Source organism: Ranitomeya imitator, chromosome 6 (assembly GCF_032444005.1).
Source record: "Ranitomeya imitator isolate aRanImi1 chromosome 6, aRanImi1.pri, whole genome shotgun sequence".
In the NCBI taxonomy this organism is placed as follows: Eukaryota; Metazoa; Chordata; class Amphibia; order Anura; family Dendrobatidae; genus Ranitomeya; species Ranitomeya imitator.
The window spans coordinates 53,958,178-53,969,253 of record NC_091287.1 but is presented as its reverse complement, the minus strand read 5'-3'; the positions used below and the strand labels follow the sequence as shown (position 1 = coordinate 53,969,253).

The 11,076-nt window shown below is 47.8% G+C and overlaps 1 protein-coding gene across 12 annotated transcripts in view; it reads left to right on the top strand.

Moving 5' to 3' along the window:
• Positions 1–6,212: 6,212 nt before the first annotated feature.
• Positions 6,213–11,076, top strand: part of PARD3 (par-3 family cell polarity regulator) — a 693,206-nt gene continuing 688,342 nt past the window's right edge. For 7 of the 12 annotated variants that reach the window (XM_069729674.1, XM_069729680.1, XM_069729678.1 and 4 more), the window contains exon 1: positions 6,228–6,501. In XM_069729674.1, the coding sequence (XP_069585775.1) occupies positions 6,382–6,501 (120 nt within the window). In that variant the 5' untranslated portion in view covers positions 6,228–6,381. Of the gene's footprint in view, positions 6,502–11,076 lie in introns of all 12 variants that reach the window. The other 5 variants (XM_069729684.1, XM_069729681.1, XM_069729677.1 and 2 more) reach the window with 1 other exon arrangement.

Sequence of the window (11,076 nt, the reverse complement as noted above, 5' to 3'; positions counted from 1 at the left end):
ACCTCTCTGACAGGTCCTCATTTGTTCAGAAGAGGCCAAAGTCCGTGCAACAATGGCTGTCCGCAGGGACCCCCCAATTCCTCCACTATGTGACGGAATCAAGACTGCTCAATATGATGCTGGGATTCTGGGCAAACCTGTTTCTAGTTCAAACCTCCATGTTGAGCGCTTGAATGAAGAAGAGGTGATGGCTAAGGTTATGTAATTTTTTCTGATATGATCACTTTGCTGTAGGGATCAGAACTTTCTTTTGACTACATCATATGGTAAGACTAATAGAAATGCCTACCAGGGAATTAGAATATGTTCACATCAGACTAATCCACTACAGACTTATAGCAGTGTAGGTTTTGCAGTAAATCCATATTGGCAATATCTTCACTTAATTGTGTGAATTTTGCTGTGGAAATGTTGAAGATTTCCTGTAAATTTTTAACCCTTTGCTTTCCATAGTGGAAATCCCTATCTCTGACATGCTCATTTCACACTTTACAAGTGGACCTATCGGCTCCAAGACGGTATTAGCTCTGCTATAAAGTGCATTATGATGATCATTCATGTAATTTACTTCCTCCTAAGACTTACAGACATTGATCGACGGCTGGATCGATTGCTTATTACAGGCAAGTCTACTCTTACTGCTTGTGTCTGGTGCGGGAGGCAGCTATCTGCACAACAGTAAGTAAATGCTGCACACTCACATATATAATTGCTCTTTCCTGGGTAAACAGGACTCCTTTCCAGCACTATGCTCGCTCTATTAAAGCTGTTTTCGCATTCAGCGCTTATAAGAAAATTTGCAATGTTTTTTTTTTTCATGATAGTTTAAATGAATTTTTAGTTACATTTTTGGAGTAGCCATATATTACTTGACTACTTGAGGGTACATTCCCATGTGGAAAAAAGGCAGCGGATTTTCTACTGTGCATTTGCTTGCTAAAATGCTGCTGCATTTTACAGTTCCAGTATTACGCTTTGGATTTTAGGATATCTCATGCACGTGGTATAAATAATATCAGAAGCATAAATTGACCAGATCTTCAGATTTGAGATGCAGAGCATGTCACTTTTTTGTTGGTGATAACGCTGCAGCATCTAGGGAGGTCCACAGCAAAGATGCTTTATGGGAGCTAACCTTTAAAGGGAACCTGTCACCTCATTTTTGAGCTATGAGCTGCGTCCACTGCCTTTCGGGGCTTATCTACAGAATTCTAGAATGCTGTAGATAAGCCCCCGATCTAACCTGAAAGAAAAACAAGTGATGGCCTGTTGAAGCGCAATGTAAGCGTGAAATGATCGTCTGTATTTGCTCCACTGTTTTATCTGCCTGCTGTTGGTATAATGACGCCACAATAAAGGAGTTTGTTGCACGGGACGGTATGCGCCAATCCGCTTTCTTTTCTATGGACATATAGATTCTTTTTCTTTGGAAATGGCACCCGTAATCCCTGGTGTGTGTGCAGCTTCATTAACCCGAGGTCATACAGCTGTGCCTTCGTCCTGCTTCTCTTCTATGGTATGTGAGAAAAATAAGTTAGATTATACTCACCTGGCGGGCGGGCGGGCCAATGGGCGTTGCAGTCCGGGTCCGGCGCCTCCCATCTTCATACGATGTCGTCATCCTGCTTGCTTCGTGTCGTGGCTGCCGCGCAGGCGTACTGATTTGCCCCGTTGAGGGCAGAGCCAAGTACTGCAGTGCGCAGGCGCTGGGCTTCTTGGACCTCTCCCGACACCTGCGCACTGCAGTACTTGGCTCTGCCCTCAACAGGGCAAATCAGTACGCCTGCACAGGAGCCACAACACGAAGCAAGCAGGATGACAACATCGTATGAAGATGGGAGGCACCGGACCCAGACCGCGATGCCCATCGGACCAGACCGCCCCCGGGTGAGTATAATATAACTTGTTTTTCTTATCTTTCAGGTTAGATCGGGGGCTTATCTACAGCATTACAGAATGCTGTAGATAAGCCCCAAAAGGCAGTGGCCGCAGCTCATAGCTCAAAAATGAGGTGACAGGTTCCCTTTAAAAGGGTGGTCTGAAATATAAATTAATTTTCATCCTAAAAAATGCCATAATCTACATGCCTGGTATGCAGGGCCGGCTCCAGGTTTTCGTGAGCCCCTTGCAAAAGAGTCTCAGTGGCCTGGCAGTCAGAAGAGACACTGTGCTTTGTGTCATAATGCAGCATCAGTATCTCGTGGTGATGTGAAAAAGGCAAGCGGAGTTCATAGCCGATGAACTTTGTTCACCTCACTGACATCACCACTAGTGGCGTGAGAAAATTCTCAAGATAGCAGTGACGTCAGTAAGGTGAACGTAGTTCATTGGCTATGAACTCCGCTCGCCTTTTTCACATCACCACAAGATACTGATGTTGCACTATGGCGCGCAGCTCAGTGTCTCTGCTGGATGGCAGGCTGAATGCTCGCATCAAGCCAATGTTCAGCATGCCATCTAGATGTGTAGCAGAGCTAGACTTGTCACGGGATAATTGAATTATCTTCTTGTCAGACAGGTGAGGAATATGGTGGTTTATTATTTTAGTCTTTTAAAAGTGACATGGGCATCGGAGGATTATCTTCTCGTCGGACAGGTGAGGAATATTGTGGTTCATTATTTTTTGTCTTTTACAGGTGACATGGGCATTGGAGGATTATCTTCTCGTCGGAAAGGGGAGGAATATGGTTATTTTTTTGTCTTTTACAGGTTCATGGGCTGCAATAGATAATCTTCTCGTCAGACGGGTGAGGAATATGGTTGCTTTTTATTTTTTGTCTTTTACAGGTGAAATGGGCTTCAGTGGATTAGGTGTAAAGGTGAATATAACTTTGCTTTTTTATTTTTATTTCAAATAAAGGTGTCAGTGTCATTTCAATTGCAGGACTTTATTCTGGCTGTTTTTTTTTTCTTTTTATAATCTATGAGTTAAGTAATGGGGTGTCTTATAGACACTTCATCATTACTAACCTCTGGACTTGATGTCAAGGCCATAAAACAGCTGACATCAATCCCAAACTTATTACCCCACTTGCCAATGCACCAGGGCAAGTGGGAAGAGCCGGGCAAAGTGCCAAAATTGGCGCATCTAGTTGAAGCATGTTTTCTGGGTCAGCTGTGAGCTGCTATTTTTAGGCTGGAGAGGGCCAATATCGATGGCCTCTTCCCAATCTGAGCTGTCTGCTTTAGCTTGGCTGAATGTCAAAAATGGGAGGGACTACAAGCCTTTTTTTATTATTTATTTAAATAATTAAAAAAATAAAAAAACGGTTTGGGACCACTCTATTCTTGATAACCAGCCATGATAAAGATGACAGCTGGGGGATGACGCCCACAGCTATCAGTTTTGCCTGTGCTGGTTATCAAAAATAGAAGAGACCCCACATAATTTTTTAAAATTTATTACACAGGCGCCGGCTGATGAATACTCTCATCAGCCTCGCTTGCTCTCACTGCTATCAGCAAATACGCTGAAGAGAGTAGTAGTCTGACAAACACAGCTCTCTGACCAGCAGTAACGATCTTAGCGCCGATCAGAACCTGTTTATGACAACGTGGCAAACAATGGAAGTTCCGGTTCCCCATTCAGGTGAATGGGGTCCGGGTCCTGTTTAAGGACCCGAACTGTACTTTTTAAAAATGATTGGCCAAACTCGGACATGGACAGATTTGCACATCGCTCTTTAGGAGTTATGGTACAGCCACCCACTGAAACTGCAATATCGGGTTTAGGTAGTTTGGTAGAGGAAGGAAACATAGAGGTCATCTCCCCCATATCCATGATTGTCATCTACCTCAGATCCCTCACTGTCATCTCCCCCACATCCCTCATTGTCCTCCCCCCCACATCTCTCATTGTCCTCTCCTCCACATCCCTCATTGCCCTCTCTACCCTACATCTCATTACCCTCTCCCCCACATCCCTCATTGTCCTCTCCTCTAGATCCCTCATTACCCTCTCCCCCACATCCCTCATTGTCCTCTCCTCCAGATCCCTCATTACCCTCTCCCCGCATCCCTCATTGTCCTCTCCTCATCCCTCATTACCCTCTCCCCCACCCCCTCATTGTCCTCTCCTCCACATCCCTCTTTACCTCTCCCCCACATCCCTCATTACCCTCTCTCCCACATCCCTCATTGTCCTCTCCTCCACATCCCTCATTACCCTATCCCCCACCCCCTCATTGTCCTCTTCCCCACATTCCTTTGTCCTCTCCTCCAGATCCCTCATTACCCTCTCCCCCGCATCCCTCATTGTCCTCCTCCACATCCCTCATTACCTCTCTCCCACATCCCTCATTGTCCTCTCCTCCAGATCCCTCATTGTCCTCTCCTCCAGATCCCTCATTACCCTCTGCCCCACATCCCTCATTGTCCTCTCCCCCACATCCCTCATTGCCCTCTCCCCCACATCCCTCATTGCCCTCTCCCCCACATCCCTCATTGTCCTCTCTTCCACATCCCTTATTACCCTCTCCCCCACATCCGTGTCCTCTCCTCCACATCCCTCATTACCCTCTCCCCCACATCCCTCATTGTCCCCTCCTCCAGATCCCTCATTACCCTCTCCCCTACCCCCTTATAGTCCTCACCCCAGTGTATTGAGAAAAAATATAACACTCAACTCTCTGTTCCCCCAAGGCATCGCTTCTTTCTTCTTGGACGGCAACTTTCTAAATGACACAGGAGCGTCGCGTGCTGATGTCAAGCCATGGGTGCCTGTGTCACAAAAAGCACCGGGCAGGAAACATAGGACAGATTCCTGCATCTCCACTGCCATTATCTCCTGCAGGTAGCAGAGCTGCAGGATCGCGCCCTACGGCCAGGATCACACATATGCGAGATACGGCAGAGTCTCGCAGGTGAGATCCCTCCTCTGGCGCCGGCACTCCGGAGCGGAGCATGCAGCCGCACAGCAACACATTAGAGCCGACGCCAGAGGAGGGTTTTCACCTGCGAGACTCGGCTGTATCTCGCGTATGTGTGATCCCGGCCTACCCACTACATACAATGAGGGCAATCTGGCCAATAGCCCCCTTGGTGCCACCAGCTAGATGACCCTCACTCTAGTATCTCACCTTTGCATGTGCCAGCAGGCCTTGAAATCCAGGGTCAGAACAGGACCTGGAGCAGACTGCCCATGGAAAGCTAAAAAGACAAGATGCACCTCTCAGGGTGCTCAAACAGGTATGGGTCCTGCTCTGATTTTGAGGTCTGCTGGCACATAGATAGGTTAGGCGCGTCCTGAGGGGGTGCACCATGGTGGGATGGATTTTACCCTCTTTTGATGAAACCAATGTGTTGAACGGCCCCCATGTAATTTATGTCCTGTTACTATTCACCTACTGCAGGGCGGTGTCGGACTGGGGTGACAAGGGCCCACCAGGAACATTGACTTTGGGGGCCATTTTTCACCTGCATGCAAATATTATACTACCTTCCTTCACAAATTTACCTCTATCTCTATGCAATAATAAACTGGGCAGCGTGGTTGCTGAATGATGAGATGCTGCTTTTTTCTGTACAGAGTGAATGAAGTGAAGTATGCCAAGTACTGCCCATACAGTGGGGTTGGGGCCCCAGATCCACACAGGGGCCCACCGGGGGATTCCCCTGCTACCCTGAGGGCCAGTCCGAGCCTGCTGCAGGGTAATTGCTCATTGTGATTTTACCCTCGGTTCCGACTAGATAAGAGCTACAGATAACAGCTAGGAGTAGATGACAGCAGCCCCACAGCTCGCCCGCGTCCGCACAGCTCCGCCCGGGTCCGCACAGCTCCGCCCGGGTCCGCACAGCTCCGCCCGGGTCCGCACAGCTCCGCCCGGGTCCGCACAGCTCGCCCGGGTCCGCACAGCTCCGCCCGGGTCCGCACAGCTCGCCAGTGTCTCCACAGCTCCGCCAGTGTCTCCACAGCTCCGCCCGGGTCCGCACAGCTCGCCAGTGTCTCCACAGCTCCGCCGCACGCTGCACACACCTCATAGTCATCAATTAAATGAAACAATTTTAGCAGCGCAGCCAAAATTCAGACCAGTAGAATTCAGTCAACCAATCACAATCCGACCTGGAGATTAAGGGGCAGGACTACATCCCATGTGAACACCTCTTTGGCGGTTATTCCTGTCTCTCAACCATAACAGAAGCTGATTGGTTAAGACGCACGGGTTCTGGCTCCTGTTGGATGCACCAGTTGCGGTCACACAATCCTGCTGGAAGTGGTGGGAGGAGCTGCGCATTCACATGCAGGAGAGGAGGAGGCGGAGGCTGCTGCAGGCCCCGCAGACACCGGAGGATACGGAGGGAAAACCGGAACCCTGGATTAACCCCTTAGGTTAGGAGCGCGGGGAGAACAAGGCGGTATCCGCTAACTCCCCGGGCAGCAGCATGAAGGTGACGGTGAGCTTCGGTAGGACCCGGGTAGTGGTGCCCTGTGGAGACGGGAACTTGAAAGTTTCAAGCCTCATACAGCAAGCGGTGACCAGGTACAAGAAGGCCATAGCCAAGGTGAGTGAGGCCGGGGAACAGCTGGGGGGAGGAAGGGATGCATTGTTTGTGTTTTGGCGAAAGTGCCCCCCTTTATTTTAGGGGTGGTCCAGCCCGTCGAGTGAGTTTTATATCCTGGAGCACCCCACTCTTTGATCTCGTGGGGGGTGACTGTGTCATCTGCACTAACTCTGCTGTCTGGGCAGGGGCATGGCTGGCGTGTGAGTGTCATGGCTGTGGCACATCCAGCTGGAGGACGGGGCTGAGCTGCTGCACTCATCCTGAGGGAGAGGAGTTCCAGGCTTCCTCCTGCTGGAGGTGCAGCCCTCTGCTGCTCTGTGGCCACCAGTGCAGTGTTTACAAACATCAGCTGGAAACATTGGCCTCTGTGTACCCTCTATATGTGCAGTGGTGTAAATAGGGCTCCGAAACATTCCCTCCAAAAGTCAGTGATGATGTACATAAGAGCTACCTCATGTGCTGCATCTATCTCATATCTATCTATGTTTAACACACATACACGTACACACGTACACGCACACACGTACACACGCACACATACACGTACACATACACGTACACGTACACATACACGTATACACGTACACATACACGTACACGTACACATACACGTACACACGTACACATACACACACACACGCACAGACACGTACACACACACACGTACACACACACACACGTACACGTACACACACACACACACACGTACACGTACACACACACACACGTACACGTACACACACACACACACGTACACGTGTACACACGTACACGTACACACACGTACACGTACACACACGTACACGTACACACACGTACACGTACACACACGTACACGTACACACACGTACACGTACACACACGTACACGTACACACACGTACACGTACACGTACACACACACACGTACACACACACACGTACACGTACACACACACACACACGTACACACACGTACACGTACACACACACGTACACGTACACGTACACACACACACACACACGTACACGTACACGTACACACACACGTACACACACACACGTACACACACACGTACACACGTACACACACACACACGTACACACACACACACACACACACACACACCGTCATTCAGAGACATCTAGTGTCAATTTCTGGAGCTTTTACCTGCTGCAGACATGTTACTAGGCCGTCAAGGCATGCAGAGGGTTGTATATTTATAATAGCTGGAGTGCTGCAGGTTGCTGACCCCTTGATGATGCAAATTTTTATTTTCTGGCTTTCTAAAACCCTGACAAACTGCGCTCCACTCACCATCCCTCAGTCCGGCGATGAGCCTCGGTAGTTGCTCCGGGGTTCCCTTACTGTCTGCAGCGTTGACATCACGTCGACAGCGCTGCAGCCAATCTGTGAGCACAACTCTCAGCATGCCTTGATGGAATAGTAACATGGCTACAGCATGAAAAAATTCCAGAAATTGACATTAGATGCCTCTGGATGACAATCCTCCGCGATGTTTAAATGGACCAAAATTGGAATGACACATGCCTGTGTGTTTAATATAAATTAAATATAATGTTGTAGACATCTAGTTACACCACAATAGCATCTGTGAGCTCTGTTGATGGCAGTAGTCGCTGAGTTCACTGACTGGCAGTGACAGACATTGGGAGCAGCAGTACAAATTTAGTTTTGTACCTTTTCGAGGATGAGGAACAGTTTAAAAAAAAAAAAAAGTTGGGGATGTTGTTTTTTTTTTTTTTTTTTTTTTTTTTGGAAAAGTTCAACATGGCAAAAAAAAAAACTTTAAATGCAGAGAATATTGTGGCAGAAGGTATCAGCACCCTACCTAACTCCTCTCACTCCAGCATAGATTTCTTGATCAGTAGGCGATGTCTCATTCTGGTCACCTGACTACTGAAGTGAGTGACTGCAGTGGTCAGGGATTGCTAGAATGGGATGTCATTGGCCTAAACTGCAGTGACGGTTGGCTTTAAGCACACGACCAATTGCTCCTTTTTATTAAATTATCCGTAAAGGAAATCTTTAAGGATATCCTTAAAGAGAACCTTCATTAGCGTCACCGGCGCCTGCGCTGTAAGTTCGAAGGGCAGCGCAACTGCGCAAGCCCGGAAAAAAATAAATAAAAAAATAACAGCGCAGGCGCCGGTGAACGCTAATGAAGGAAAAGGAGGCGGCGCCCAGAGGCCCTGAGTGACGGCTGGGAGGCGTCTGGATTAGGGGGGAAAAACCTGACCCTCCTGGTGATTTCGAGGTATGAGGGACAAATTTCAAAAACAGCAGTGCCAGGAACAAGAACTAAAAGAGCCACCTTGTCAGAATGCAGCATTAGTGCTCCACAAGGTGGCTCTTTTAGTTACAAACGCCTGGTTTGGGGGGGGGGGGGGGTGACGGATTCCCTTTAACTAGGATAAAATCATTGTAAAAAGTGTCTGCACTGCTGGATAATGAGTAGTTCAAAGGTTTTTTAACACTACTAGTTTCAAAACCGTTGTTTTTTTTTCACTTGAGAATATACCAGTACAGCATTAAAATGCGTAGTGTTAAATTAAGTACCTTCCAAATTAATGCAGCAAGAGACTTCTTTTCCAGCAGTGCAGCCAGTTTTTAAATGTGGTTTTATATCTCTCTTGGAAATTTTCTGAAGGACGTGCTCCACCCTCCTCCAGTTTTTTTCCTGTGTACGAATTACCGTATTCCCTCTACAGCACCCATTTTCCTTAATTTTTTAAATTATGATGTGCTAGAAATTCAGAAAGAAACTTTCCACAGCCGGACAACCTATGTAACATTGAGCGTGCTGCAATCATATGATAGCCACAGACTCAAGGTGTGCTGGGAATTGTAGTTCTACAACAGCTGGAGTGATAGAGGTTGCTGATTCCCCGCCCGTTCATTAAATTGCAGTTGCACAACTTTATGCAATATTGCGTGCATTACTAAAATGCTACTTTTGGATGAACCTTGATATGCTACGTTAAAAAAAAAATATCTTCAGCCTGTCGTATAACGCTAAGTTCAATGGCAACTTCTGTCGCTCGCACTGATCCAGATGTTGTGCAAACCAGGTCTCTGGGGTCGGAGGTTTGGCTTACTGACTCCACAGCCCCGGTGCAAACCAGGAATACCGTAATTACTATGATGGTTCTGTACTGGTTTTCCTGCTTGCTGTGTATACTCTTGCATATGATTATTCACCAACAACTCTCCCACTTGATTACCACTAATCTGAAGGGGTTCTAGCAGCCAGAACAGGGATCGTCATGTTGGGGTAGTTGCTTCAGGAAAAAAAAGTGGTCCTGATTAACCTTTAAGTAGGACATATGAATTATTGACTATGATCAGGCCAGTGACTGTGGTAGTGTTCTACACAGGCTAATACTGGGATTACGCAGTGTAGCAATAACAATAGAAAGTGTGGTACAGACAAATAAAACCTTTTTTACGAGATACATTAAAAGGGTAGTTCCAAATTTTAAATTGACACATCACTAACAGCGGATCTTCTAGGATCCGATCCTGAGGATGAAGGTAGTGCAGTGCTTGTAGATCTTATCACCTACTTTTCTGAATGGGATGGTAGCATTCACTTGACTAGGATCTTACTGCAGTTCCTTGGTGTGTGAGGAAAGCGAGTGTAACGGGGTCTAACAAGCTGGGGTACCTCTTTCAGTACCACCCCGTGTTTCAGGAGATCCACTCTGCTTTTGCTGGATTCTGAATGAAGGACGCTGGCTGGAATTTCTTGGTTACGTGAGAGCATATAAAAGCTGACTGCTACCACACGTATTTCCAGTCTAATAAAAGAACTCACTTTATTTACAGCACACAGAATATATAACACAGATACACAGGGCAGGCCAATAGAAAAAGCAGGCCAGACATACATTACAATAGCCGCAGGGGGCCGGAGCCTGCTGATATTTACTGGGGGAATTACAAAGGTGGGGGAGGACAGAAGGGGGATATCTTGTCCTCTCTGCCCAGGGGCGCAGCCTGTGGACTGATGCATTTCACATGGAACCTATTATACATAATATATACTGCATAACATATTCTTGGTGCTGGGGGTTCTGTAACAGCGAGTGACGGAGATTCAGCTCTAAACTATAGTGGCAGTCCCTTAAGTTTCAGGATCTGTAGGCGACCTAGAGGTTAGACCTCCATTGGTCATGAAGCTGTGGTATAGCCTTGGTTCATATTGCGTTAATGTGACCGCGCTAACGGACAGCGTTGCACGGCGAAATTAACGCCGTGCAACACATCCGTTAGCGCGCCCATTAACAGCAATGGGGATGCGCATCACTAGCGCGTGCCATTTTCGGCACGCGCTGGCAATGTGCCGGTGTTTTGTGGCGTGCCGCGGACGCTGCTTGCAGTGTCCGCGGCGCGCCCGAGGTCCGTTCCCCGCTCTCGCAGATCGGAGATCTGCGAGAGCGGGGACGTTTAACGCGACCCCATAAAAGAACATTGCGTTAGCGCAATCTGCTAGCGCTGGGTGCTAAACGGATTGCACTAACGCAATCTGAACCTAGCCTAAAGCCATCACTTTCTAGGGCTATGTGCACATGA